At 56.1% G+C, this 26,676-nt stretch overlaps 1 protein-coding gene across 2 annotated transcripts; it reads right to left on the bottom strand.

Moving 5' to 3' along the window:
• Positions 1–18,246: 18,246 nt before the first annotated feature.
• On the bottom strand, positions 18,247–23,893 carry COMMD7 (COMM domain containing 7; the record flags this gene model as incomplete). Of its 2 annotated transcripts, XM_079321770.1 has the most annotated exons (9): positions 18,247–18,653; positions 19,182–19,230; positions 19,720–19,769; positions 19,893–19,983; positions 20,547–20,584; positions 20,665–20,721; positions 22,277–22,379; positions 22,465–22,518; positions 23,747–23,893. In XM_079321770.1, 9 exons carry the CDS (start codon positions 23,891–23,893, stop codon positions 18,577–18,579), a joined length of 666 nt encoding a protein of 221 aa, XP_079177896.1. In that variant the 3' UTR covers positions 18,247–18,576. The 2 variants fall into 2 exon arrangements, with proteins under 2 accessions (XP_079177896.1, XP_079177897.1); XM_079321771.1 differs by lacking the exon at positions 20,665–20,721 and having other exon boundaries at positions 18,432–18,653; positions 23,747–23,874.
• Between the last annotated feature and the right edge of the window lie 2,783 nt (positions 23,894–26,676).

Genomic DNA, 26,676 nt, shown 5'->3' with positions numbered 1-26,676 from the left:
TCTACCCAGGAGTGATGCCTCATTTTTCACCATTATCACACTTCCTCACTGAGGTCACCACTGAATTCCCTACCTTGCAGTTGAGCTGCTGATGAGCTGGTATAAAGGAAATGTCTTCTTGAAGCACTATAGGCAGGGACAGAAGTCTTCTCCTATCTCAGCCCAACCATTGGAAGGTTTGGACTTATAAAGTAATGCAGAGGGTCCGTCTCTGGTGAGCATGGACTGGAGTTTCCCCAGTTTATGAATGCAAGGCCAGCCAAGATCTGATGTCCTCTGAGTGAGGATTTGGGGCAGGCCATTCACATCTGGCCTGAAGGTTCAGATCAATGTTTTAGGTCAAATCCAGCATGGATTCAATAAGGGTTTAACTTGCTCTGCATGAACAAATTCATGACACTCCAGATTAGAATGCATGATGTTGAAGCACTCTTGTCCTTAAAGGTAGGGGGAAAGAAAGTGGAATTGTTTGGTGGCATTGGACCTTCAGCTGTTGGTTCAGGCTATCAGGTACTGGGTGCATTCAGAACAGGGTCTCTGCCTGAAGCTCTGATGGCTTTTTTATAGACAAACATATGGTGACTCCAGGTCCATTGCTATTTATACTGTATTTAAAAAAGGTTGGATTTGGGTTTTATCTGAGCACTCTGCTGTTCCTTCCTCTTTTAGGTGACTTTCTAATTTCTTACAAGTTGTGTTTCGTTCTAAAGAAATTTTTGGTCTTCTGACCAAAAAATACTCAGGTAGACCAGGGACTGAACATGCACAGGGCACCTGCTGAGGTCTGAACAGCATACAAGATGGGAAGAAATCCTGCCATGCTGCCAGAGACATCCTGTCAAATACTCCAGAGATTACAGGAACATGGAATGGTTTGGGTTGGAAGAGACCTTAAAGATCATCTTGTACCAACACCCTGCCTTTGGGTGGGTGGAAGGGGCACCTTCCAGTAGACAAGGTTGCTCCAAGCCATGTCCAACCTGGCCTTGAACATCTGGTCTTGTTGGTCAGCATTTGGACTCATACTCGAGTAGAGCCAAAACTGGAATTATTTACTGCCTGCCCCTGAGAGTTGCTGTGTGGGATCAGAGCTGGGCAGAGGGATGGGCAGGACAGCACCCAACCCACCCTTCAGTGCCAAGACATCATTCAGTGCCAAGCCACACAAAGGGAGCTCAGGGTTAATAACCATCCCTTCTGCTGGAATCGAGGATGGACAGAGAATATTGAGGTATTTACAGGATCACTGTTGATGATGTTTGGCTCTTGTAACTTTACATTCATAGCCAGTGTTACTTGGGTGTCCCAACTGTCTCTACAGTCAGTGTGAGACAATGAGCACCCACAGGAACCATTCATCCCCATCCTCTGAACACTCCCTGTGGAGTGAGCTGAATTGCTCACTGGAACTGCCTTGTTTGTCCCATCAAACACAAAGGGAGCCCGTGTGTCTCTGTCTGCATCTGAGATGCTCACCTGCCCAAGGCTGGGTGGGAGATCTGTGATCCATGGAGAGACCTATGATCCACTAATTGGGTAGCTGTGATCCACCAGCAGGATAGAAAAGGGGAATGATCCCAAGTAATTTCAAGGAGAGTAATTTCAAGGGAGGCACAGAAAAGTCTGAGGGCTCTGGTAACACTTCAGGCTGCCACCTGGTTCTGGTGAACCACACTGAGAGAATTTAACCTGAAACTAGTGCAGAGAGAGTTTGCCGGATTGTTCAGGAGAGAGGAGAGTGTCTTAGAGAGATGACTCAGCTCCCTGATCTCTGAAAAATGGATGCTGAGAGAAGACACCAGGGAGGGACATGGGCTAAACCCTGGCACCACCTTAGGACAAGATGAGTAAGAAAGAACAGACCAATAAACAGAACATATCACTGTGTCTGAAATGAGGAGATGCTGACCAAACATTGGAGCCATCAGGGTCTACAGGAGTGACAGAGAAGAACTGGGAAGAGAACTTGGTGTCTGCCACAAGGAGCTTGGTCAGGTTCTGGGTTGCCTTTCACAGCTGGCACTGGGCACTGTCAGGAGTCCCATCAGGGTTTCTATCCCCAAAGTGAGAAATCAAATTTTATTCTCCTGTAGCTTTTGCTAAATAAGCCTAAACAATGAAGTTTCCCCAAGTAGAATTGTTCTTGGGTTTAATCAAAACCCAATTTAGATCCAGGTCAGATAATAAGTCAAAGCAGCTCAGGGAAGTCAGCAAGGAGTGTGGATTCCTTCTGGACCCCTTTGGATTGCTGTCCATATCACAGCACCAAATATCATTGGGCCAGGCTTCTGCTTGGGAGAGGACGGGGAGTAAGAGAAGCAGAGCAGCCAGAGTCACAGATTGAGAGGGGATTTGTGGAAATAATAGACATTTTCCCCACCTTCTTATTCTGTCTCCAGTGTGTCTTCAGCGGGCTGGGAATCAAACCACGTGGCCACTGGATTGATGTGCTTGGGGGAAGAGCCACAGAAGGAGTGGGGTAGCCTGGCACTGTGGGGAAGAACCGAAATACCCAGCAGCTGCCAGAGCTGTGTGGGAGCCCGGGCAGGAACAGCCAGGGAGCTGCAGAGCAGGGCTGAGCTCCATTCCCAGAGCTGCGTGGGGAAGGCTGATGGCACCTGCCCACATCCTCTGTGACTGCACATGATGCCACGTCTCCCTCAGTTTCAAGACCAGCAAATTCACCCTTCCCTGCTTTTTCTCTTCAGGAGAAAGAAGGGGAAAAAAAAAAAAACAAAACCAACCAGGAGACCACAGATTTCCAGGCTAGGCTGTGCTAAGGCGGCACAAGCTGTCAGCAGGCGCTGGGAGCAGCCAGGAGCAGCCAGGAGGAGCTGGGGTGCCCTCGGCAAGCTGGAGATCTCATTGTCTGTGTGGCAGAGGACAAGAGGGAAGCAATATCAACCAAAAATAGTTTCACAGTTTAAGAAGTAAGACTGTTCCTGTGACCTCTCGCGGCTGTGTTGGGTTAGCAGTTGGACTCGACGATCTCAGAGGTCTTTTCCATCCTTTGCAGTTCTGTGGTTCCTTCATTCTCTGATCTGTGTCAGGGGCTGGTCTTCCTTCAGCAGTCCAGAGCAGGGTCCTCTCCACTTTTCCAGGTGTGTTCTGTTAGTCCAGGCACATCTGCTCAAGCCATTCTACCCAGCCCCTTTGCCCTCCTTTGAAATCCTCACCACGGGTACTCTCCAGCAGCATCTGCAGCTGCAAACATCTGGATGGGGCTTTCCAATGAGCCTGTTCTGAAGTCATGGCATTGCTCTGCTTTCTGAGGAAACCCTGCTGCTTCTGCAGGACCCCTGGGCACAGCTGGCATTGCTCTGCTTTCTGAGGAAACCCTGCTGCTTCTGCAGGACCCCTGGGCACAGCTGGCATGGGAGGGAAACCTGGGGTGGGCAGCTCTGATTCTTCCAGAAGTCCTGGAGGGGTCTGGCCTTTATCTTACACCATTTAATGCTGGAAGGAATTCCTGGCAGGGGGAGAAGACACCTTGTGCCTGAGGAGCGCTTCCTGCTCCCAGGAAAAGCTGGGTTTACATTTTTGGTGTGTTGGGGGGCACAAGGGCCCCTGTGGTATTTCTGGGTGTGATTTAATGGGCTCAGGCTGAATCCTGGGAACTTGTACAGAAGCAGGATGATGAAAAGCCAGCTATTTCTCAGTCTGGCTGCATCCCACCTCTGAATACTTTAAAGGCTTTGACCCAGCTGTTGACTCAGAGTGGACACTGCTCCATGTGGCTCATCCATCCCCTCCTGCCCAGCAGGGTCTGTGTTGGGAGCACTGTGTGGCTGCTGATGGCTGCTTGTGGCTGTCCCTGAGCAAGTTCCTGGTGCCATCCATCCCTCTCTAAAGGCTGAGCTGAAAAGCCTCACCTGCAGCATCACCCCAGGAGATGCTGAGCTCCAGCCAGGATTCTTCCTGTGGGACAGGAGACAGCAGAGCCCTCCCAGAGCCATACCCCACCCCATGGGAAGCTGCTGATTCTCAGCCAACTTTCTGCATCAGACAGTGGCCTAGGCAGCACTGGGGCAATTTCTCCTGCATTAATTTGGGGACTGTGTGATTGGGTTTTTGCCTGATTCCCTCAGGGACGTCCCAAGTGTGGGATGGTCCCAGGATAAAGTGGATTCTGTGCCATCCTAGGGCTGAATGGGTTAATTTTTGTGCTTCCCTCCCCAGCTCGCTGCGGACTCTGGCTGGGACAGAACATCTGTCTGTTGCTATGGCTGCAGTACACTTGAAGGGGATGACTGGATAATTATTGCAAACATCCATCCTGCCTGGTGTGCTCCCGGACCCTCCCTGCCCCAGCCAGGGCAGCGGCCGCTGCTCGGCCCAACTTCACTGGCAGGGACCCTACGGAGGAATGGTGAGTTGGCATCACCTTTTCATTTGCATAATTAATGTGGCCGAGGCTGCAGGGCTCCTGGGAAATGCGATGCAGAGCAGCAGAGATGAAATGGCACGGAGGGCTCCAGCCTTCTGGAGGCTCGTTAGAGCTGGGCTCGTTGCTGACGCCCCACTTTGCAGCTACTGGGGAGTCGTTCTTCCACCGCCGTTAATTTACCACCCACTTCTACCCGAACAGATTGCTCTGGGCTCATCCTGCCGTGCCTCCTCCAGGCACAGGATCCCACCTGGCTGCTGCTGAGCAGGACTCTGCCAACTCAGCACACACCAGGCTGCAGACCCCCGGGACTGTCACACCATCAGGGGCTGGGGAAGCAGCAAGGTCCTGGGTCACAGTGTGGACCCAAGGCTTCCCCTGGTTCTCCCCTGAGAAGGCTGCTGGTGCCTGCACACCCTGCCTGTGTTCTCCTGCTTGTGCTCCCTGTCTGGGCTTCCTTCCTGCTCTCCCTGCCTGTGCTGTTGCTGCCTGCAGCTCAGTGATTTGCTGGGTTCAGCTGTGCCCACTGCTCACCCTGCAGCAGCCAGGCACTGTCCTGTGTGCCAGAGCTGGATCCCCAGCCTCCAGCAGAGCCTGCTGCCAGTTGCTGCCTGCTGATCCAGGCAGGATCCCTGGCCTCTGGTGGAGCCCATTGACAGTCAGAATCTGGTGATCCACCTGGGATCCCTGGCCTCGCCCTGCCAGCTGCATGTGATGGAATATGGCATGGCCTAACCCCACTGCTGCCAGTAACTCCTTGCCCTGCTCCTAGGAGACAGCCTGTCCCAAAACACCCCTGTCCCCTTTGTTCCTGGGGTTGCTGCTGTTCTTTTGCCTGTTGGCATTTAACCCTGCTCAAGATCTCGCCCCAGGAGTGTTCAAAAATCCAGATCTTGTCCCTGTTTCAGCAAGTCCCACCTCTGAATTAACAGAGCAAAAGATAATACAGAAGTTCCCCTTCTGAGTAGCCACTGCAGTTCTGTTTGACTGGGAATTTCAATGCATCCATTGTACATTTTTTTTCTGTTTATCAACACGTGGTGGGTAAGACGCCCAAGTGGAGCTGGGACCAGGATGAGGGCAGACCTCCACAGCAAACAGCTGGGATCCTCTGCTATGTCTGCTTTTGCTCTGCAGGGATCCAGGTAGGCTGTGCAGGACAAAGCCATCCCCTGCTTTTCTCATTACCTATAACATTGTCAATAAATAATTCTATTTTCACACAGTGCTTTGGATCTGCAGAGCAGCTGTCATTCCCAGAGCAGCATTCCCAGAGGCTCCATAGGTAGGGCAGGGAAGGGGGAGCCAGGTCATAGATAGGTAGGGATGGAATCAGGTCATGAGACGCTCCATCAGGGAATGCTGTCTCTTTAAAGTAGGAAGGAGGATGGCACAGAGATGGAGAGATCTGTGGGCTTCTCCTGGGTCCTGTCTGATCCTTATCATCCCAACATTTTTGTGTATGATTCAACAAAGTCCTTTGCTTGCACAAGTTACTTGATTCTGATCTCTGTGACTCAGGTGCAAATGATCTGCTCACATTTGCAGTGAGAGAGTTGAGCCCTGTGGCTACAAAGCCTCAAAAGCAAAAGAGATCCTCACTTTGATTCAACCTGGAGAAGAGAGTGAGGTCCTTCCCTTTTGGAGGCCCTTGCACAGGGAATGAGGGGAATGAGGGTGGCAGGTGGATAGGTGCCACATCAGCTCTGTAATGTGGCTCCCAGGCACAGACAAGTCTGGCATCTGCTTGCCACACATGCAGAAGGTCTGTTAGAGTGTGAAGGGCTCCTGGAGTCCCCCTCTTCCCCCAGGAGCTCATCATATCCTGCCCCCAAGGATGCTCTGGGATCTGCTGTCCTGAGTCAGGCTTTGGGCAGCCGGGGCAGGATGGGTTCTCAGAGGGATGTGCTCTGCTCCACAGAGCAGGCTGCAGGAAATTGCAGGCACTCAGCACCTCTGAAAGCTCTGCCATAGGGTGCCCAAATCCCCTGGGAGGTACCTCACTGCTGGGTGCCTGTGCTAGGAGGTGACTTGCCTGAGAACACACAGGGTATCCAGGAGCTGCAGGGCTGTGGGAGGATCCAGGCAGCAGGATTGCTGTGACAGGCAGAAAGATGGTGCCACTTTCTTTTTCCAGTGGGGTATCTGTGGCAGCCTGGAGCAGGTGGGAGGTTTCTCCTCCAGCCCCTGGGCTGCAGGGGCTTTAGGGGACAAGCTGTCTGTGGTGCCCACTCCTGTTTGTAATTCTAGGGGAGAGGTATCAGTGTGCCCTGGTCCCATGGCAGATTTCAGGCAATTGTCTCCTGACAACAGTGTCAGTCCAGCAGTGACACCTGTGTCCCTGGGCCAGCCCTTAGAGGACAAAGTGCTCTTGGGGACAGCTTTGGTTTCTGTGCTCCCCCAGGACTGCAGGCAAAGCCATGGCTGAAATGCAGAACTGTGCCTGGCAGCGGGGCAGTGGCTGCAGGGGGAGGAGGAGGAGTGGGCACACGGCTCCCCCAAGGACAGCCCTGGCTTGGAGCTGGCATGGGGACTGGTGTGGGGATGGAGGCTTGCCACCTCCCCTACCTCCTGGGCTTGGCCCCATTTCCAACGTGTCTTGGCACCATATGGCGCTTGCTTTATTTGTTCTGCTGCGACTTGGGAAGGAGGGCAGTGTTTCATTGTCTGGCAGAGGAGGTGGGACGCAGGCACAGGAATATGCCCGTGTCCCGTGGGATCACTGCCTGAGCCAGGCGCTCCACATCTCGTCCGAGCTGCAGGTCGGTGTCCTCATCCTTCGCAACAGAGGGGTTTCCCCGGAGAGTGGCTGCCGGAGATTCACCCACCCACGTGGCGTCGGAGCTGAAGCAGCACCGCGTGTGCGGGCGCGTCCCGGTGCGGAGCACGACCGACCCGCCACGGGACGCTGCCTGTAGGAGGAGAACGTGGCAGCGCTGCTCCTGACTCACTGCACAGGCAGCAATCCTGCGACAGCGATGCCGGGCTTGCCCAGCACCAAAAAGTGACAGCATGCTCCACCCACCCCGGCTGCGGGAGCAGGAGCCTTCTCCGCATGCCCGCGGTCTGGAGGAGCCGCTATCCCGCGCACATCTCCCCGTCCTGCTCCGTGACACACCAAACCTCATCCCGCTGCCTCGCCTGCCGCCCCCGCTCTCCCCCGGCTCTGCCTTTCCCTTCCCTCGGTTGCTCAGGGCTCAGCTCGCCCCACGGAGCTCTGGGATGGGGAGGAAGGGGAGAAAGGCTGCTCGGAGGCTGAGGCCCAGCCCTCTTAGATTTGCATATTTTTTACTGGCTCCCAAACAAGGCATTTCTCCGGGGAAGTGAATGCGTCGCCTGCCGTCCCTGAGGGTGCTGTGTGCTGGGACAGCAGCCGCTCAGCGAGGAGGGGCCGCGGTCCCGGCACCCACCGCGATCCTGCTCCACACGCCCGCACTTCTCTGCTGCCGCAGGAAAAACCTTTTCCTTGGAGGTTTCAAAATTCACGGGCTTTAATGCTGCTGCCCTGGGACTAGGTCCGGTCCCTCTTGGCTCGCAGGAGTCCCGGAGGCGGCCGGGCTGCAGCCGCCTGCGCAAATCTGCTCATTTCTATTTTGTCACCAGAATTTCCAGCATGTCCCTCCTCTCGTGTATAATTTAGTCGCATGAAAAGGAACCGCGCGAGGAGGTGAAGAGGATGGGGAAACTTGCAAAGTCAGCCATGAAGAGGGAATCTGTGTCAGGAAGCATCACAAAGGGAGCCGGGGGATTGGCTCCGGTCGCTTCCAGCGGCTGTGTGTGTGCCAGCCCCTCAGGAATCGCCCGGCGGCTCCTTCCCTCCCTGCGTCCCTCTCGCCTTGCCTGCGCTGCGGCCGGGCTGGGACAGCCCATCGCCGTTGCCATGGCTGCGGTGCGCGGAGGGGGGGCTCGGCCGGCTGCCCCCGCCGGAGCATCCCGCGCCTTCCTCCCTCGTCCTCCCCGCCGGCCCCATCGGATACGCTCCGGCCCCGCTGCTGCCAAAGCCGCACCGTGGATTTGGCACCCGTGGGATTAGACAGGGCTGTGCCCGCGGGAGGAGGAGAAGTAGAAGAGGAGAAGGAGGGAGCAGGGCAGCTCCGGGCTGGGCGGCCGCCAGCCGCCCCGGGGAGGGCCGGGAGGGCGGCGGGCAGGTAGGGCGGGCAGTGCGGGCCGTGCGGGGGGGCCCGGGGCCGCTCCCCAAGGGAGCGGGGGGGCCCCGGCGGGGCGGCGCGGGGCGCAGCTGATCCCGGCCGCAGCTGATCCCCGCCGCCCCCCGCCAGCTGCCGCAGCGTGGGCGCAGCCGCGGTCCCGCGTGTCCCCCGCCGGCACCGCGCACCCCGGGCCGGCCGAGCGTGGAGCCCCCGCGGCGGGGAGCGGCCGGTCCCGGTGTCCCTGCGCTGTGCGGGACCGGCGGGACGGCGGCGGCGGGAGGAACCGCTCGGTCCTGTCCACGGCCGGGGACGAGGAGGAGGGAGTGGGGGTTGCTCCGTCCCCGCAGTCCGGACCGCTCAGCAGGGAGCGGCCGGAGCGGCTCCTGCCCGAGCAAGGGGGGCCGCGGGCAGAGGGGAGGAGGGGGGCCCGCGCTGCGGGCAGCTGCCTCCAATCGCGCCAGCTGCGGCCCCGGGAATGGCCCTGCCCGGCTGTGCTCTGCCCGAGCTCTCCTTGGGGCGGCGGCTGCAGCCCGGACACCGGCTTTGCAGCGTGTGACGCTCGGGGAGCGGCCGTGGGACCCGGGACAGCGGGGACAGCAGCACAGCGGGCCCGGGACCGCGGGTGTCGGCTCACCCAGCCCTCCCCGGAGCCATCCCCCCCGGGCAGTGGTGTGCCCCAACGGGGCTGCACCGAACTGCGTGTGTTCCCTGCGCACGCACTCGGGGATAAGCGAGCAGCGGTTCCGCCGGGGGCGGGGAGCTCCCGTTCGCCCGGGGCGCGCTGGGTCGCTGTGCTGTGTGGGGTCGGGGCGCAGCGAGCCCCGGCAGTCCTGCAGTGCAGGAGAGGGTGTCATGGCCTCTGCGGTGCCACCAGGCTCCTGGTGCTCCCCGCTGTGCAGGCAGGATGCAGGCAGGGTGCCTTCGTGCTCCCGATTACCATCTTGTTTGGAGCCGAGGCAGCGGCTGTAATCTGATGCTCTCAAAGTTGGTGTTTACAAGGGACATGGCAGCCATCAGAGGCTCTTCTTGTTCTCCTGGTGAAAGCATATTCCTGTCTCTGCGGCGTGTGGCTGCTCCGTGTGCCAAGCACTGCCCGGGTCGCACTGAGTATCCTTGCAAAAACACCTTAGAGGGTCAGAGCCACCAGAGCTGCTGCGCTGTCCGGCCGGTGGGGTCGGGCCCCCACACTGCGGGCTTTGGTGGGACAGTGGGTTCAGACCCTCTGGTACAGTCGGCACTCGGGGCCAGCGTGCTCTGGGTGCCTGCAATGGCCGTGTGCCGTCAGGAGCCCACCTGCTGGACAGAGGGTGCTGTGAGGAGGGCGAGCTCGCTGCCCGCGGGACTCATCAGCTCCTTGTTGACAAATCCTTTCACTCTCGAGCAAGCAGAGCGGGACAGAGCTCACCCCGAGGCTTCCCACTGCCACTCCAGCCCTGTAACTACCGTGTCCTTGCTGGGAGGCCACAGGGCACCCATCTCCCCGGCTGGGGGGTGGTCTGGCGAGACGCCCCCCACCTGAGCCCAGCACTCCTCCAAGCTGCCCCCGAGCACCCGCAGCCCCACCCGACACGGCTCATCTCCAGAGCCAGGAAACGCCGCTGGCATCTGTGCCCTCATCTTTTCACCGGGGCTGCAAATCGCATCGGTCGCGGCACTCAGAGCCCGGTTCCAGTGCGGGTGCTCCAGCAGGGTCCGGGAGCTTTGGCACGGCTCCCACAGCACAGCGTGACACGGGACTGTGCCTGACGAACAGATGGCACCAGTGCAGCCACAGCCAGGTTTGGTGGCAGAGGAGAACCTGCTGCCCTGCCGCGGGAGCAGGGACCTGTGCCCCGGCCCTGGGGAGGGCCCCGGGGATGCTGTTTGCAGAGCGCTGGCTCCAAGGACAGGCTTTGCTCCGGGCGGGTCCGGGGGAGCTGTGCAGGATCAGCAGCAATAAAAGCTCCATGAGCCCTTTGTGCTGCACCATGTCTGGGCAGCACTGCCTGTCACAGGGCAGCAGAATCGCTGTTTGGGGGTTTTGTGTCCCTAGTCCATGGGGGTCCTGCTGGGAGGAGAACACGGGTCAAAGCCAAACCAGCTGCGATGGGGGAAGTGCTGATGGGAGCTTGTGGGTGGGTGTGGGGACTGAGGGTACCTGGGCCAAGGCAGGAGGTTATAAGGCAGGTTGGAAACCAGAGCACGTTATGGCAGGGAACAGCCTTGGGAGGGGATGAGGCTGGAGCGCACAGAGCTTGGAGGCCACATCGAGCGAGCTGTGGTTATTCACGGCGCCATTATTACAGCCACCCATTTCCAACACCCTCGGCGAGGCGGGAGCACAATGTGCTCCAAGGAAATGTGATTGTGGGTCCTGCCCCTTGGCCCGGTGCTCGCTGCACTGTGCAGATGGAGCTGGCAGCGCCGCGGCTCCACTGCCTGGAGGGAGAGCGAGATGGCGGAGGGGAGGCAGGACTCGTCCTCACGGGCACAGGCAGAGCTCTGCGGGAGGGGGACAGAGCTGGCGCTGTGGGGGACGGAGATAGCGACAGGGAGAGGAGAGGCCAGGCAGCCCCGGGCTGGCTGTGGTGGCCACACTCCCTAATGATCCCTGCCTCAGCCAGGAGTGCTTTCTCCTTCTTCCTGGAGTGGAAGGAGTGATGGGCGAGTCACCTGCATGGGCTGGACGTGTCACCTGCCAGCTGCTATGGTTGACAGTGCTGTGCTTGCATCTCTGTGTCCCACAACTGTCCAAGGCTGGCCTGGCTTTCCTCTCTGATCTCCCTGCTCCTGGCTCAGAGGTTGGTTTCTAGGCAGAGCCTTAAAAACCACATGCATACAAGTACTAAAAAAAGCATAATTTTATTCAATAACTACATTGTGTGCGTAGAATTCGCTATATGTGAAATGGAGCAAATAGGAAAACTGGTGGAAAGGTGGGTGCTCCCCCTCTCCTTCACCTGCTCTGATGGTGCTCTGTCGAACTGCTCCACACCCGCAGCCGGGGGAGGGGGGCTCTGGCTCCCCCCCAAGTCCCACCCCATGCAGCTGGGCCAGCGCGTTGAGCTCTGCCTGAGACCGGGTTTCTCTGCACCCAGGGGATCTCCAGAGTCCAGCATCCTGCTGACTCCCTGGAACCTGGCCCTGCTGAGGGCACCTGCAGCGGGACAGGCACCCTCCGGCATTCCCCGGGGTGTGTGTGTGGGGTGGGGGGTGGGCTAACATCGATAGATGCATTAATACAGCTAATTCCTCAGTATTTCAGTTCCTCAGTGGAAGCTGAAAGTCCCAGCCTGCCTGGCTGGGAGCAGGCGCCGTGAGGTTCCCCCCAGAGAGGTGACGGGTCTCCTCGTTATTGTTATGATTATTTTTAATCTGCTCTTATCAAAGCCAGCCCGACTGAAGAACTGCCTGACCCAGCACAGCACAGGGCGTGTGGGGTGGGACGGGAGCTCACTCCAGTACCAGCCGCGGGTGACAGAAGGGAACGGGAACACTTGGGTTCAGTTTTATTGCTTTTGAATAAATCCGGGAGCTCCTGCCCCCAGCCCGGAGCTGAGCCAGCGTCGGGGGCTCTGCCGGAGGCGGTGGGAGCCGGTGCTCGGGGCTGGGGCTGCTGCAGGGGGGTTGCGGTGGGATGGTCCGGCCGGGCGGTATCGGGGGGTGACGCCGGGTTTGGGGTGGGCGAGGATAAGTGTGACTCCGGGGCTCCCGTTTAGGAAAGCGCTTGTGGGAACTGCGGGGGAGATGGTGCTGCTGGCGGCAGGAGGCGGGGGGGTCGAGGTCGGGGGGCTGCCTGCCGCTTGCGGGGAGGGAGGGTCCGTGGGGCCAGGAGGCGGATTGGGGCTGAGGAAGGGATGAGGGAGAGGAATGCGTCGAGGAAAGGGGACGGGGGAGGGAGAGATGGATGCCCGGGGATTGAGGATGCAGGGAGATATCCTGGAGGAGGGCGGGCAGGATGCCCCGGGGAAAGAGGGCGGGGGACGGGAGCGGTGGATGCGGGAGAATGGAGGGCGCGGGGCGGGGTGTCCGGAGGGTGGGACTGGGTGGGTGCGGGGAGCGATGGGGGTGTCCGGAGGGTGGGACTGGGTGGGTGCGGGGAGCGATGGGGGTGTCCGGAGGGTGGGACTGGGTGGGTGCGGGGAGCGATGGGGTGTCCGGAGGGTGGGACTGGGTGGGTGCGGGGATCGATGGGGTGTCCGGAGGGTGGGACTGGGTGGGTGCGGGGATCGATGGGGTGTCCGGAGGGTGGGACTGGGTGGGTGCGGGGAGGGACGGGGGTGTCCGGAGGGTGGGACTGGGTGGGTGCGGGGATCGATGGGGTGTCCGGAGGGTGGGACTGGGTGGGTGCGGGGAGCGATGGGGGGGCGCGGGCCCTGCGCGGTGCTCTGGCTCCCTCTGCTGCCCCGCACCGCGCAGCGCAGCGGGGGCGGGGCGGGGGGGGGGGGCACCGCCCGGCAGTGCCGTGAGTTTGTCGGGTCTCAGCAGCGGGGTGGAAACAGAGGGACCCTGCCTGGGGATCCCACCCCAATCCCCGCCCTGCGGGGGCTGCTGAGCAGGGCGAGCAGGGCGGCCCGCGTTGGTGGTCCCTGGGGAGCTCTGCCAGCACCCGCCCGTGTCCCAGGCAGCCCTGCGGATGAAAGGCGGTGGGGTGAGCGTGCAGGAACAGTCCCCAGCCCTGCGGGACGGCGGGTCGGGCCACCCGGGTGCTGGCGTGACGCCGAGTCCTAGCAAGGGAAGGGCGCTTGACCTTGCTTGCAGCCTTCACATTTTCTCGCAGGAATGTGAGCGGTGCCGTGTCTCTGTGGGCAGCAATGGCCTCGGCCACTAAGTCCCTCCTGCCTGCACCCTGCTCCTTATCCACACCCCAGCTGCCGATGTGAAACAAAGCTGAGGGATAGAGACACGATGGGGACATGACCGTCCATTCTGCGCTGCTGCCATGGGCACCGGCTGCAAGGTGTAGCCTCAGGGCTCGGTGCTGCTGTCATGGATATGGGGCTGCTCCGAGAGCAGGGATGCTGCTGTGCCGGGGGTGGCATGGGGATGGCACGGGAATCCTCACCTGGTGTTTCACAGCCACTCATCACCACTGGGGCTTGTTAAGAGCTCGTTTCCAAGCATATCTGTTCCCCAGTGCTGTGGGATGTGTCAGTGGCACAAGGGTTAACCCTGCTTTCCCTCTCTGTCGGTGCCTGGTCTGGGATAACCTCGTTAGCGGTGGCAGCGATGCCCCTGGGACAGAGCAGCCCTATAAACTGGAGCTGAGTGCTGGGAAATGGGCTGAGCTGCCTCTGCGGGGGGCTGCTGGGTGCTCCCCCCGCCAAACACCAGCCCGTGGCTACTCAGGGTGTCATGGAGAGGAGAAGCTGTACCAGGCTCTTGGGGACAGCATGGATTTGTCACTGCAGAGCCTGGAATCCTTTGTGAAGCCGTGCCTGCAAGGGAGTAAATGCCTGGATAGGACACCCCCAAGGCACTGGGTGCTGAGGGAGGCTAGCCAGGCCCTGACCCCACAGCTTGGGAGCTCCTCTCTTTCCCCCAGGAATCAGCTCTTCCTCTTCAGCCACCTGCAGTGTGGGATCACACAGGGACCTTGTCGCCATGGCTGTGCCAACCATGTCACCCCCAGCTGCACATGGGGTCTGGGGATGCCCAGCCACCCCCTCCCATTGGGCTGTTCCTTGGATGGGCTGGGGATCACCACCCCCCTTCCCGGGGCTGGCACTGGCGTGGGTGCCTGGGCATTGTTTCTGCCTGTGCTGTTGTGCCACAGGCTGGTTTCTGGTGGCCACCTCCCCTTGCTGTGGGAGAAGATGGGTTCCGTATGCTGGAGCATTCATTCCCTCTGCTGATCGACAGCCTGCGGTCTGGCTGAGCAACCCCAATTGTTCCCAGTGTGCTTGGACAAAGAACTGCCTAGAGAGATGGCAAGGCTTAGGAGCAGACGACATGCTAGGAATATTTCCACTGCCTTGGACACCACCAGTCTCTTCCCCCACCTCCTACAAGAACAGGAGGCAGCAGCTCAGTTTTGCAGGCACGGTGGGATGCCTTCCTCCCTTTTCTGAGCAGAGTGGGTGCAGAATCCTGTCCTAAGGCAGGCTGAGGGCTTGTCCTTGGGAGTGTGTCCTCAGCTAGAGCATGGTGCTGTGCCAAACGCCACCCTTGCCTGTCTGCTCTGGTGAGGAGACAGTGAGTGCCATGGGAGCCCCAGGGTGCCCCTGATGGGTCCCTGTCCCCAAGGATTCATGTGGCACAGCGTGGTGGTGGTGCTGGCCTGGGGCCCTCCAGTGTGCTCAGGGCTGCTGTTTCCAGGCAGACAGAGCAATGTGGGGAGCTGCAGTTCGCAGCTGGTGTTTTTGCTGGGTGCTGCATCATCCCAAAGCCTGGTGGAATTGGGGAGGAGGATGACAAGGGGTGAGGAAGGGCAGGATTTTCTTCAGCATTGGGATGATCTCCAACTGTCTTAGGGTCCTCATCTGCCATTTCTGCTCCCTGGCTTGTCTCACCTGCCATGGCTCCCTCCCTGCTATTTGCCAACCCTAAGATTTGACATTCTATTTTGCAGACAGGAAAGTTTGGACAGGGATACAGACCAAGCTGAAAGGCCTTGGCATGGAGCAGCTCCTGGCCAGGTCTGTGGAAACCAGGATATCCCAGAGGAGCTCTGTCAGTTCCCACACAACCTGCTCAAGGTCAGGCAGAGCCAGCAGTGAAGAGCCACAATTCCTTCTTTCCCTGTCTGCCTGTGGGCTAACAGGCACGAGTGGAGTCCACATCTGCTTTGCTCCCTCTGAGCAGAGGCTTTTGTTCTCAGGGTTTGGAGGATTCCTTCACATATGAGGAGAGCAGCAGCAGTGGCATTTCCAGCAGCGAGAAGATGCTTCATTTGAAAACATCCCAGTTCCCTGGGTCATTAGCATCTGACATGGCTGAGAATCACAACAGCACTGAAACCACGCTGGGAACTGACAGACCCCAGAGCGTAGCCCCTGTTCTCTGCTGCGCTGCTGGAGCTGGCGGGGGCGAGCAGGAGCACAGGATCCCCGCTGCAGCCTCTCTGCCATCAACCCTGCTCTCAGGAGACACTGCCTGGCAGCCCGGGGCAGCAGAGAGTCTGCAGTGCTGCGAGAGGGGCTGCACTGAGCAGAGAGAGCATCTGAGCACGCAGGGAGGCGACCGCGTGTGGCTTCGGCATGGCCGAGCCGCGCTGCCCCGCCGCAGCCGCAGCGCCCACGTGTCCCCAGCGGCAGGGACAGGCATGGGGGCTGTGGCACGGCCGCCCCGGAGGAAATGGGCCGGGAAAGGCCTTGGGGAGGCAAACGGCTGCGGGAGTACGGTTAGCTGCACCCCAGGCTGCTGAGAGGCCCCTGTTTCCCCCTCGCCCGCTGTCCCGCCGAGATTAGCGCTCGGCTGGCTGGTCTTGACGGGCAGGCGGAAGGGGCCGCGCACACGAGCACGGCGGGGCCGCCCGGAAACACGGGCAGAACGGGCACAGGGCTGCCCCAAAACAGGGGCAGAACGGGCACGGGGCTGTCCCAGAACACGGGCAGAACGGGCACAGGGCTGCCCCAAAACAGGGGCAGAACGGGCACGGGGCTGTCCCAGAACACGGGCAGAACGGGCACAGGGCTGCCCCAAAACAGGGGCAGGACGGGCACGGGGCTGTCCCAGAACACGGGTAGAATGGGCACCGGGCTGTTCCAGAACACGGGTAGAATGGGCACCAGGTTGCCCCAAAATACATGTCAAAACGGGCATTGGGCTGCCCCAGAACACAGGCAGAACAGGCATTAGGCTGTCCCAAAACAGGGGGTAAAACGGGCACCGGGTTGCCCCAAAACACGGGCAGAATGGGCAGTGGGCCACCCTTTCCCTTCCCTGTGGCTGTGCCAGCTGTGCCCACCACCTGCCAGGTCCCAGCGCAGGGCTTTGGCCACTTGCCCGTCACCCCTGTGCAGTGCAGGAGGGGCACGGCTGCCACACTTCTGCTGGAGCTGCCCTTGCTCCTGGCCGGCCCCATTGGCAGGGTGACCCCATTCCCCCACATTTGGGGTCCCGGCCCGGCTCCCCTTGCACCCCTTCCCCACGGCGCTGCCCACTCGGGCCGTGCCCAGCCAAGCGCGGGGGTGGCAGCGCTGGTGGCAGCAGCGGGGTCACAGCGCGGCGCAAACGCCGCCCGTGGGGACCGCGGAGCAGCACGGAGGTGACCCCTGCACTCGGGGTCAGCGGGCTCGGCGTGCGTCAGCCCCGAGCGCCTTAATCCCAACCGGGCAGGGGGAGGAGAGAGGGGGGACGGCGGATTCCTGACCCACTGCCGAGCCTGGCATATCCTCCGCAGCGCCCTGGGCACCTCCCGGCGTAACCAGGCAGGGCCGAGTGGTGCCGCCCTGGCACCGGCAGGGTGAGGAGAAATAATGGGAACAGGCGGCAGAAAACAAAAAGCAAAAAAATTGCTTTTGTCTTGAGAAAGCAGCAGCCATTTGGACTGCTTCTTCCTCCCTGAAACAGCTTTTACCGCCACCCAAAAAGAGGCAGAATATTCTGTTGAACATTATTTCAGAGGTTTTTGGTGTTTTTTCATTTTTACAATAAACGTAACAATTGTGACATAGAATATTCTGTTGAGCATTATTTCAGAGTTTTTGGTGTTTTTTTCATTTTTACAGTAATCGTGTGACAAAGCTTGAAATGCTTGCGACTGACCTGATACGTGGGAAAGTAAATAAATCTGTTCCTGGGTTTGCCAGCAGGATTCCCCAGTTCCCAAATATATGGCTCAGCCTGTGCCCACTGTCGTTCCCAGTCACCCCTTCAGCACCACAGGAAATGCAGTGCAGGGACATTCAGTGCTGGGTTTGCTGCAGCTGGAAACCCACGGGTGAAGCTGAGAGTTGCAGGGAGCTTTGTGATGCTTTTCTCACAGGAATGATCTATTTGGGACAGGTTTAACTGGAAGCAGCTGCTGCTGCAGGGAGACACACAGCAGACTGGCAGGATACTATGGGACAGTGAATCCTTCAGGTGGAGGCTGGAAACAGAGCATCTTATTGGGATATTCCCTGGTAATGCCCTGTATTCCCTTCACTGGGACTGCTAAGTGTGCCAGGGACACAGAGAGGCTTTGGGACATGTAAGAGGAGCTTCCTTCATCCCTGTGCTGTGGGAGAGGCTTCAGCCAGTTCAGGCTGGAACACTCAACAGTCTGGAAATGAGAGGAGCCTCAGTGACTGTAACATTGCCCAGGTGGGTTGGAGCACCCCTCTGCTTCCTGATGAAGAGCTCATCCTTGCCCTCAGACAACTGAAGGGTTGAGCTAATGGCACTTCATGGGGTTTGGACATATGTCCACTGGGAAATGGGCTGGGTCTGACTGTGCCATGTCACACAGGCTGCAGATTAAAGAGCAGCACATCCAAATGAGATTTACCTCATCACCCCCCTAGATGTCTCCCCTCCGTGCACAGAGGCAGCTGTTTGGTTGTTTAAGATTTAAAACCACCTACCACTGAGACACTGTTCCATAATGAGGCACAATTGGGGAGAAGCTAATCAACATGTTTCTTAATACAAGAGAAGGGAGAGGCTTGAAGGGAGCACTAAGTGATTCCCCATATTAGATGCTCTCCTTGCTTTCCTCGCCCTCTCTGCTAATTCTTCCATGTTTCAAAATGATTATTTGCTCCTGTTTCTCTTTTTGTCACAAAATCAGATTCTGATACAAATTAAGCAGGATGGGAAGGGGTTTATTTCTTTACTATTTTAGTAAAGGTATCCACATTACTTCTGACCACAGTTTCTCTTAATAGCACAGTAAAAAAAAAATAAAAAAAAAAAAAGATGAGTGGACTTGTAGGTGCTTTGAAAAAGCTGAAACTTAGCCCAAGTTTCAGGTTCTAAAGGACTGATGGGTCCTGCTGGGCCATGACACCACTGCTCATTGCACAGCTTGTCTTCTCTTATCAGGGTGTGAAGAGTCAGCTGGGAAACAGCAGACCTGCAGACCCATGAGGAGGAATTAAACATCCTGGACAGATGTCGGCTCAGGTCTGTGAGGTTTCAGCTGAAGCTTTCCAGGCTGGTTTTGACCCGTTCCATTTCATGCAGAAAACTGTAGAACTGGGGCAAAGTTAACTCTGCAGAAAAAAAAAAAAAATTAAAAAATTAAAAAAAAAAAAAAAAAAAAAAAAGAGGCATCAATTCTTAGATTTCAGGTTACACTTCCAACATTGACAAAGCTGTTCTGGTGCTTCACAGAGCAGCTCATGTTCACCTAAGCTGGGCAGGATTAGCCACTGTGATTCCCAGCAGCTGGTTCCTTATGCTAGCCAGACTGCCAGGGGGGCCAGGCTGGAATTCTCCCCCAGAATGGGATCTCCCAACAGTACCCCATGCTTGGGAATCATTTATTTTCCTCCTCTGCCCTGCTGCTCTGACTGCTCTGCACTGCTCTGTGGCAGACACGTGTTTACTGGAGCACAGATGTGAAGGTGCCCAGAAGTCTGTGTTCCTAAACAATTTTGGAGAGGCTGAGGCAGGAGTAACACAGTGATGTTCTTGCAGTGACCCCACCCTGGTTCTGCCCCCAGACTCCCCCAGTAACCCCCCAAGCCCCAGATTGCAGCTTTCCCATGGTTCCCTCTTGTCCAGAACTGTTAACTCACCAACATACACGTTTTCCAATTGGCTCCCTTTTTTAATCACCAGCTTCAGCTTGGGGAAAGGAAAAGCAGAAGTATTTTAGTTCAGAGACCTGTATCTGAGCACTAGGAGAGGACAGCAGAGCAGGAGTCTGCTGTGAGTTTGACTGCTGCACAGCACACACATCTTTCATAGGCTTTCCAAGAAGTGTCACTGTAGGAACAGATACCCTGGGCACTGGGAAGATCTCTGAAAGTCCTTGATCCCACTTCCCCTCCCTCCCCAAGATGGTTGACCTTTGCTAAGCTGAGCTTTTTGAACAGCTTTTCAGAATGGGCCACGCTCCTGTGACACCTCATGTCTTCAGAAAAGAAACAAACAGCAGCGTGTCTGCTCTCTGCTGGCAGCAGCACTTGGAGACTGAAGATGCAGTTCCAGAGCCCATTCTGTGAGACCCAGCTTCCCTCTCCTTCCCCTCACAGCCTGTGCTTTCCACATGCCTGGCTGGAGCTTGTTCCTCAACTGCCCTACAAGCTGAACTCTGTGATGTGGGAGATTTACCTGTAAGAAGATACTTCCCACTTTTTCCAGCTCACTGCTCCCAGCAGTCACTGTGAGTCAGAAAGAAGAGAAGGCAGATAATCTGTTAGTTAATGGTGAAATAAAACATTATTTAGCCAAGAACTGCTGCTGGGTTTCCCAAACCCCTCCAATTTACATTGTAGCTCTATTACCTCCAAACTTCCACTCCATATCTATCAGCTGGTTAATCATCAGTGTCTGTCCCACAGCCAGGCGTGTTAGGGTGGGGGAATTCACCTTCCACTACAAGAGCAAAAGACACAACAGCAATCAATTCAGAGAGGCCTCTGTTTGTACCTGAAACTTCAACAAGAGTCAGAACAAAGGCAGAGGATGGGAGAAGCCCAGAGTAAAGAGAGAACCAATGTGGGTGGGAGGTCTTTCAGAGGTGTTTTTGAGTCCTGCTAGGATTTCCATCTGCCCTGTCACTTCTGTAAATGAAACTCACTGGTTTTGTTTTAGCACTGGTTCAGTGTAACAATATCTGTGCAAAAAGCCATGTGTTCGTGTAACTGCATGACCTCAGGGCTCAAAGCATGGGAGGCACAAAAACATCACATGAAAGCCACACAGCAGTGCAGGAACTGTGACACTGATGGGGGAGAGGCCCTGGCAAACCAGAAGAATCATCAGACAAACTGCTCCTTATTAGTTCTCTGAGGATCTTCAGTTCAAAATCCCAAGCTGGTTTTGAAGAAAATACCCAAGGTGCTGCTGTGTCTCAGGAGCACAGTGGGTTTTATGAGTTCCCACTCACAGAACTGACATTTTGTTAGTTTAGAAAAAAAGCAAAAATATATGAATACCTGTTCTGCAAAATAACTGGCTTTCTCTTCACTGAGGCCTGTGGGGGGAAACCATATGAGATTACTATATGTGATAAATATTAATTATCTTTTATTTAGTGGAAATCACGTGACCTACCTAGAGCAATAAAATCTGCTCTGACTTGTTCAGAAGACAAATTCCTCTTCAGGGCACCTGAATAAATACCACAAAGAAAAAAAACAAAACCAAAACCACTTTTTAATGAGTCAAACCAATTTTTACTGAGTCAAACAGAGGCGGGGACAGGACCCGAGGATGGAAAGCCTCTTGTTTCTGAGCTGCTGTGTTTTGAAGCAAACCACAGCTCCTCCGAGATGGGAAAGCCAGTCGTGCCTGCCGGTATCTCTGCAGACGGCCGGTGCTTTAAAAGTCCAGGCTCTGGGAGTGCCGGGGAGAGGGCGAGATCCCATTGCAGGTATCCATGGGAACAGAGGCAGCGGTTATGTTTTGAAGCTGCTGCTTTCTCTCCTTTAGCCGCTTTGCTTGTTAAAGGAGAACTGTTAAGGCTGGCAGGCTCCTAATTTGACCTACCTGCTGTGTTTGGGATGATGGGTGTGAACGTGTGCCTATAACACTTTCCCCCGCTGCGCCTTCCCCCTTTGTTCTGGGGCCCAGGCAGCACACGGACCTCTGCAAGGATCCTGCTCTCTGAAGCCGAGAGCAGGAATCTCATAAATTCAAGGAGACTGCCAGCCCCACGTGGCTTTCCGGCTGTGCAGCACAAAGTTATCTGCTGTGATGTGCTCTGATATCACCCGTGGCATCCCAGAGCTCAGGAAAAGTTACAACGGGATTGAAGCCTGGGTACACGTACAGAACGACAAGATCAGGGCATCAAGGCCTGAATCAGGATGGGAAAAAAAGCAAATTCCGCTTTAAATCCCCATAAGATGGTTGCAGGAAAGAAAATTGATGCTACTCCTGGATAGGAAAAGTGGCTTGAAGCAATAGAACAAGTTTAACACAAATTCAGAAAACAGTTGTGCTCAGCATCAGGGCTGTGAAGGAAGCTATAGGGAACCCAGGGCTGAAGGGTAATAGGAAGGGACTATTAATAACAGGAAGGATCAATGGGATGAGTGTGCCGTGGAGTACTTGATGCATTATCATGTCAAACGGCAGCCACAACATCACAGTAATTCTCTAAACTGCTGGAGTCCGGGGTATTCCAGTGGAATCCCCCAAACCTCTTGGTCACTATTTATGAAGGAGAAAGAGCTGGACACGCTGTGTTCCCCTAGAACAGGACTGCAAGGTCAGCTGTCTCCTTCCCATGGCCCAGATCTGCACCAGTCCCCAGCCTGCTCCAATGGCCTGTGCACTGTCTTATTTATCTCCAACAGCGCTTGTCCTTGGAGGAATTACAGCACTGGGTCACTTGGGTGGAAGTTCCTGCAGAGACTCGGTGCCAACAGGAGGCTCCCCTGGTCTGGCAAAAGGGATTTACAGGAACTGCTTAAACCAAGCACTGTCACAGTGTTGTGCTGCATTTAATGCACAGATATTTAAGGGAGTTTACTTAAGCCCATGAAATGTGCATGCAAGCAGTGTATAAAGAATACAAAGAGCCACCAAACGGGGGAACTTTTGATTCTTAAGTGCTAAGCACTGTATTAGCTACCATTAACACTTATTGTGCAAACCAAGCCCTGCGGGAATGACTGGGACAGTTTGGCCTCAGGGCAGCATATGCAAATACATCACTTACCGTTGGGTACCAGAAGAATACTTTTGACAATGTTTTTCAGGGGACCCAAGCTGATTTTATTCATGGTGGCAAAGTCTGAGAGCTGGGTCAGAAATCTTTCTACCTGCTCAAGAGAAAGAGCTGTGACCAAATCTTTTCTCTGTTTCTGAGGAGAGCTGCACTCACAGATCTCTCCAGTTCTGTCTTACCTCCTTGGGCTCTGTCAGAAAGCGGAAAAGCACTTCAGTCAGCGCTGAGAATTGCTGTGAAGAAACAGAGCAGTGTTAGATTCGGACATCAGCTCCCCACCCCACCAGCACCACGATGAGGTGCTGATGTACCCCCGGACCCAGCTCCACACGTGTCCAGCACACTGGTCCCAGAGCTGGACTCTGTCCTTGGCATTATGTGATGCCCGGATGGGATTTGCTCAGGATACTTTTCAGAGCCTCTCAAGGGATCTGTGCAGCTGGTAGCTGGCACTGCACAGGGCTTTTGTGACTTGAGGTTAATCAGAAGCTGCTATTCTATCTTGTGCAATCCAAAAACTGCGAGTGGGAAAAGTTGTGAACATCCAGTCTCATGTTTCACAAACCCCATGGGTTTCCCCAGACTAACGGGGGAAAGGAAGAGAGCTGGTTAAGGATCTAGTTCCTTCTTTCAGCCTTCTGGGTGTGCATGTGCCAGGGAGGGATGGAGAGGCTGCCCAAGTGGCAGAGCACGACCCTCCTCTGCTGGCATCAGCACCAGCGCAGGCTGTGTCCTTCTGGGTATGGCCAAAAGTGGTATTGGCTGCTTTGTGGCTGCAGATCCTGCCCTGTCCTTGGCCTCGGCCATAAATCAGAGATGGCACTGGGCTGTTACCAGGTGGATATCCTTGGTCCTGGCAAGCTGGGCTGGAAAAGCCTCAGTGTTTCCACTAACTACAGCCCAGGCTGCACACCCGGTGTGCCAGTGACCTGGAGGAAGGTGGTACCAATGACCAAAACCATTCAGCTTGAGGCAGGAAGCACACGGTGGGAATCTGGGGTGGGAACCTGAACACTGTGTGGTCCCATCACCAACCCCAGTGCTTGACAGGACTCCCACTGCCCCCCAAGCCCAATATGTCCATCAGGAACTCCTGATGGTGTCTCTGCCATGGAAGGCAGCTGGGACTACATGGTGTTCAAGGTCCCTTCCAGCCGAAATCATTCTGGGATTCCCTGGTTCTACAAACACCCTTCAAACAGCTCCGGCCGGATCGGGGCTGCACCGCCGGGCAGGAGGCCACGCTGCCCGCCCTGCCTCGGGCACCGGGCCCAGCAGAGCCCCGGGCACCTGGGCCTGGACACCCGGTGGGACCAGCACACCCTGCTGCGATGCTCCGGGGCCGCGCTGCAGCTCCCGGTGCCGGCCCGCCCCTCCCGGCAGCGCTGTCCCGGTTCCGTGTCCGGGGCTGTCCCGGCGCCACCCCCGCCCGTGCCCGTGCCCGTGCCGGTCCCGGCGCACCTGGGCGCTGAGCTGGTTGAGGTTGTGCATGTCGGCGCTCACCGCCTCCGGCACCGGCTCGTGGGTGAAGTTGAGCAGCCCCATAGCGGCGGCGGCTCCGCCCGGTCCCAGCCCCGGCCCGGCCCCGCCGCCGCTCAGCCTGAGCATTGGCGGCCGCACTTTCCGCACCGCCGCGATCCCGGGCCGCTCAGGGCACCGGGGCTCCCGTCCTTGGTGCCGCAGCCCGAGCGGGGCCGGGGGTCGGTGGAGCCGCGGACTGGAGAGCTGAACATTGAAAGATTTTTTTTTTGTGGTACAAAAACATAAACACCTCCCCCCCGCCCCCAATAAATAAATAAATAAATAAATAAATAAATAAATAAATAATTTATTTATTTATTTATTTATTTATTTGGTGGGAAAAAATATTTGTTTCTATGTTTCTTTGGTTTTCGTTTTTGCTTTTTCCTCCCTCGAAATCTGCACTTGGGAACGGGCACATGGGTGTGCTTTCCCCTCTTCGGCTGCTGCTCCCAGTGCTGCTCGCTGCCCAGCTCGGGGTGATGGGTGGCCCAGGGACGAGCAGTCCACATCCCAGTACTGGACTCCGTGGAATGGGCAGATGTTGGGCAAGGAAGCAGCAGCCCTGGGATGAGCCAGCCCATGGGCAGAAAGTGCCCAGATGTCCATGGGTCAGGGCTCCTTAGGGAGATTTCAGCTCGATTCTCGACATAATCCATATACAGGAGGTCTCCTTGCCTCAAAGATGTGTTGTAGGAAGGCAGAGGAATTGTCTTCTCACCCTGTTACAGTCTCGTTTCTGTTTGGTCTTGGAGGAAGACCTTGGTCCAAGAATATTGAAACTTGATTTATTCTCACAGAGAACAATGAAACTGTTCCCATCCTGAAAGACTCCCTTGCCTTAAATTGCTATTTCACAGCTTCCTTTGAGCAGGAGCAGGAACTCTCCGGGATTCCACTATCAGTGCGAACGTGTCTGATCCATTTTATCTGGAAAGGTGTTCCCTGTCTGTCGGGCCTGAGGACAGTGTGTAAAAACTTTTGTGGAAGGTAAAACCTCGACAGGTCTTCTGGTTTATTACTGACACTTGCAGTTCCCAATGTGAATATAGGAAATTTTATATTGCTTTCATTGTGAGTCTATCCCAGCAGTGGTTTATAAACAAGGAGATAAGCAGCTAAGTACCACTAATGATGGGGAGTTAAGCGATATTTACTGGTCGTCTGGCTGGAAATAGCTTCCCACTTCCTTTTCTTCCCCCTCTATCTCCCAGACCAGCTGGAAAGTTTCTGTTTCATAGATTCAAGGTGACACTGCGCACCGTCTCGATTTTCGAGGTGAAAAAAATGCATGTGGAGGTGCTTGCAGGACTTGATCCGAAATATTTAGGACACTTAAACAAGATAGGGATTTTTCATATTTGGAACAATGTATTCGTTTCGGTGGTGAACCGCCCAAGCCAGCATGTTTAAACTATGGGAAATCCTTACGTCTAAGCATGAGTTAATCTGAACTAAAACTCCTCCAGGGAATGGGATGCAGAGGGTAGCACTGGACACCAGTATGTGTGAACACAGAATTCCTCTCTGGCTTTAAAATGCTGCATACAGCCTTATGCAATTTTTCCCAAGTGTAAATCAATATTTGCGGTTCATTATCGGACATTTTCACAGTCACCACGTTTCCCCCTGTACTCTGCGTCCGAAAACTTGAAACCAGGCAAGAGTGGGATCTTTCCTTCCCCTTGACTTCCCAGGGTGATGCTTTAGGAGCTAATTCAGGGCGTTCTGGGTGCGCGCGTGTGCGAGCACGCCGGACGGTGACGCCAACGCTGCTGAGCAATTTCTCAGGCAGCGAACCAAATTCTTGAGGAAAATTGAGTGACGGGATCCAAGAAGAAGAGTCTCGGCTGAGGTACGTGATCACAACATCCTGTTCAAACAATCACCAGGAAATTCGGTGGTCCTTCCTCCTGGGATATGAGTTTAGGGCGATGTGCCGTGTGCCCAGCTATGGCACGGGCGGCTCTGCGCTGCCAGAACTTACTCGGTTCTCAAATCAAGAAGGATTTACTCGAATAAAAGATCAGGTTGCAGTGTGATGACAGTAGTTATGGGGGTGTCTGGCGGGTGATGGTTCTCTGCGTCCCGGGCAGAGCCCCAGGGCTGCCGTAGGGGTGCAGGCAGCCATCAACCCATGGGTGCTTCCTGCCAGGCCATTCTCATGCAGAACATGTCGCTGATGGACTCATCAGAGCAGAGGACAGGCCAAGGGCAGCAGTCTGGAGGTTGCAGGTATGTGCCCTCGTTCACCATAAATACCAAAGTAAAAGCAGCGGCAAAAAAGCAATGGGGGACACACAGGCGACAGTAAAGAGTCTGAAAACGGTGCTCTCCAAACTGAGCAGAGGATCCAAGTGCCCCACTTGAGATGCATTTTTCAGCTTCATTTCACATGTCAAACTTGAAAAGCGTCCTCAGCACTTGGAGAGTGTTACCCGGGGAAGGGTCCTTATTATGTATTCCCAAGAGATCAAATCCTGGGGTGTTCTCATCCTGTTCTCTGGTCCCATTGTCTATGCCAAGCTCTCCCAGCACTTTGCAGTTGCTCCCAGGTCAGCCTTGCAGCTGAAGGGAGGAACATTACCTGCATTTGTCATCCTGAGAAAGGCCTGGAAAAGGCAAGAGTGTGTGAAGAAGCCAGGGTGGCTTTCACCCAGCTAGTAAGAGCCCACCTGCTCTCTGGGTGCTCTGCCTGCAGTGTCTGCCTTGGGCTGGAAGCACTAAGAAAACATTTCTGGACACAGTCTGAGGGATGCTGTGACTCTGTTGTGACCATCTGAGAGATGCTGTGATTCCTCCTGGCTGCCCAGCTGAAACTACTGAGGTGTTAGTTCTGTCTGCCTGGATAAATGAGACCTTGAGGACCA

The sequence above is a fragment of the Erithacus rubecula genome (assembly GCF_903797595.1).
Source record: "Erithacus rubecula genome assembly, chromosome: 18".
Taxonomy (NCBI): domain Eukaryota; kingdom Metazoa; phylum Chordata; class Aves; order Passeriformes; family Muscicapidae; genus Erithacus; species Erithacus rubecula.
Note: the sequence above shows the minus strand (reverse complement) of the source record. Positions and strands in the feature narration are given on the sequence as shown.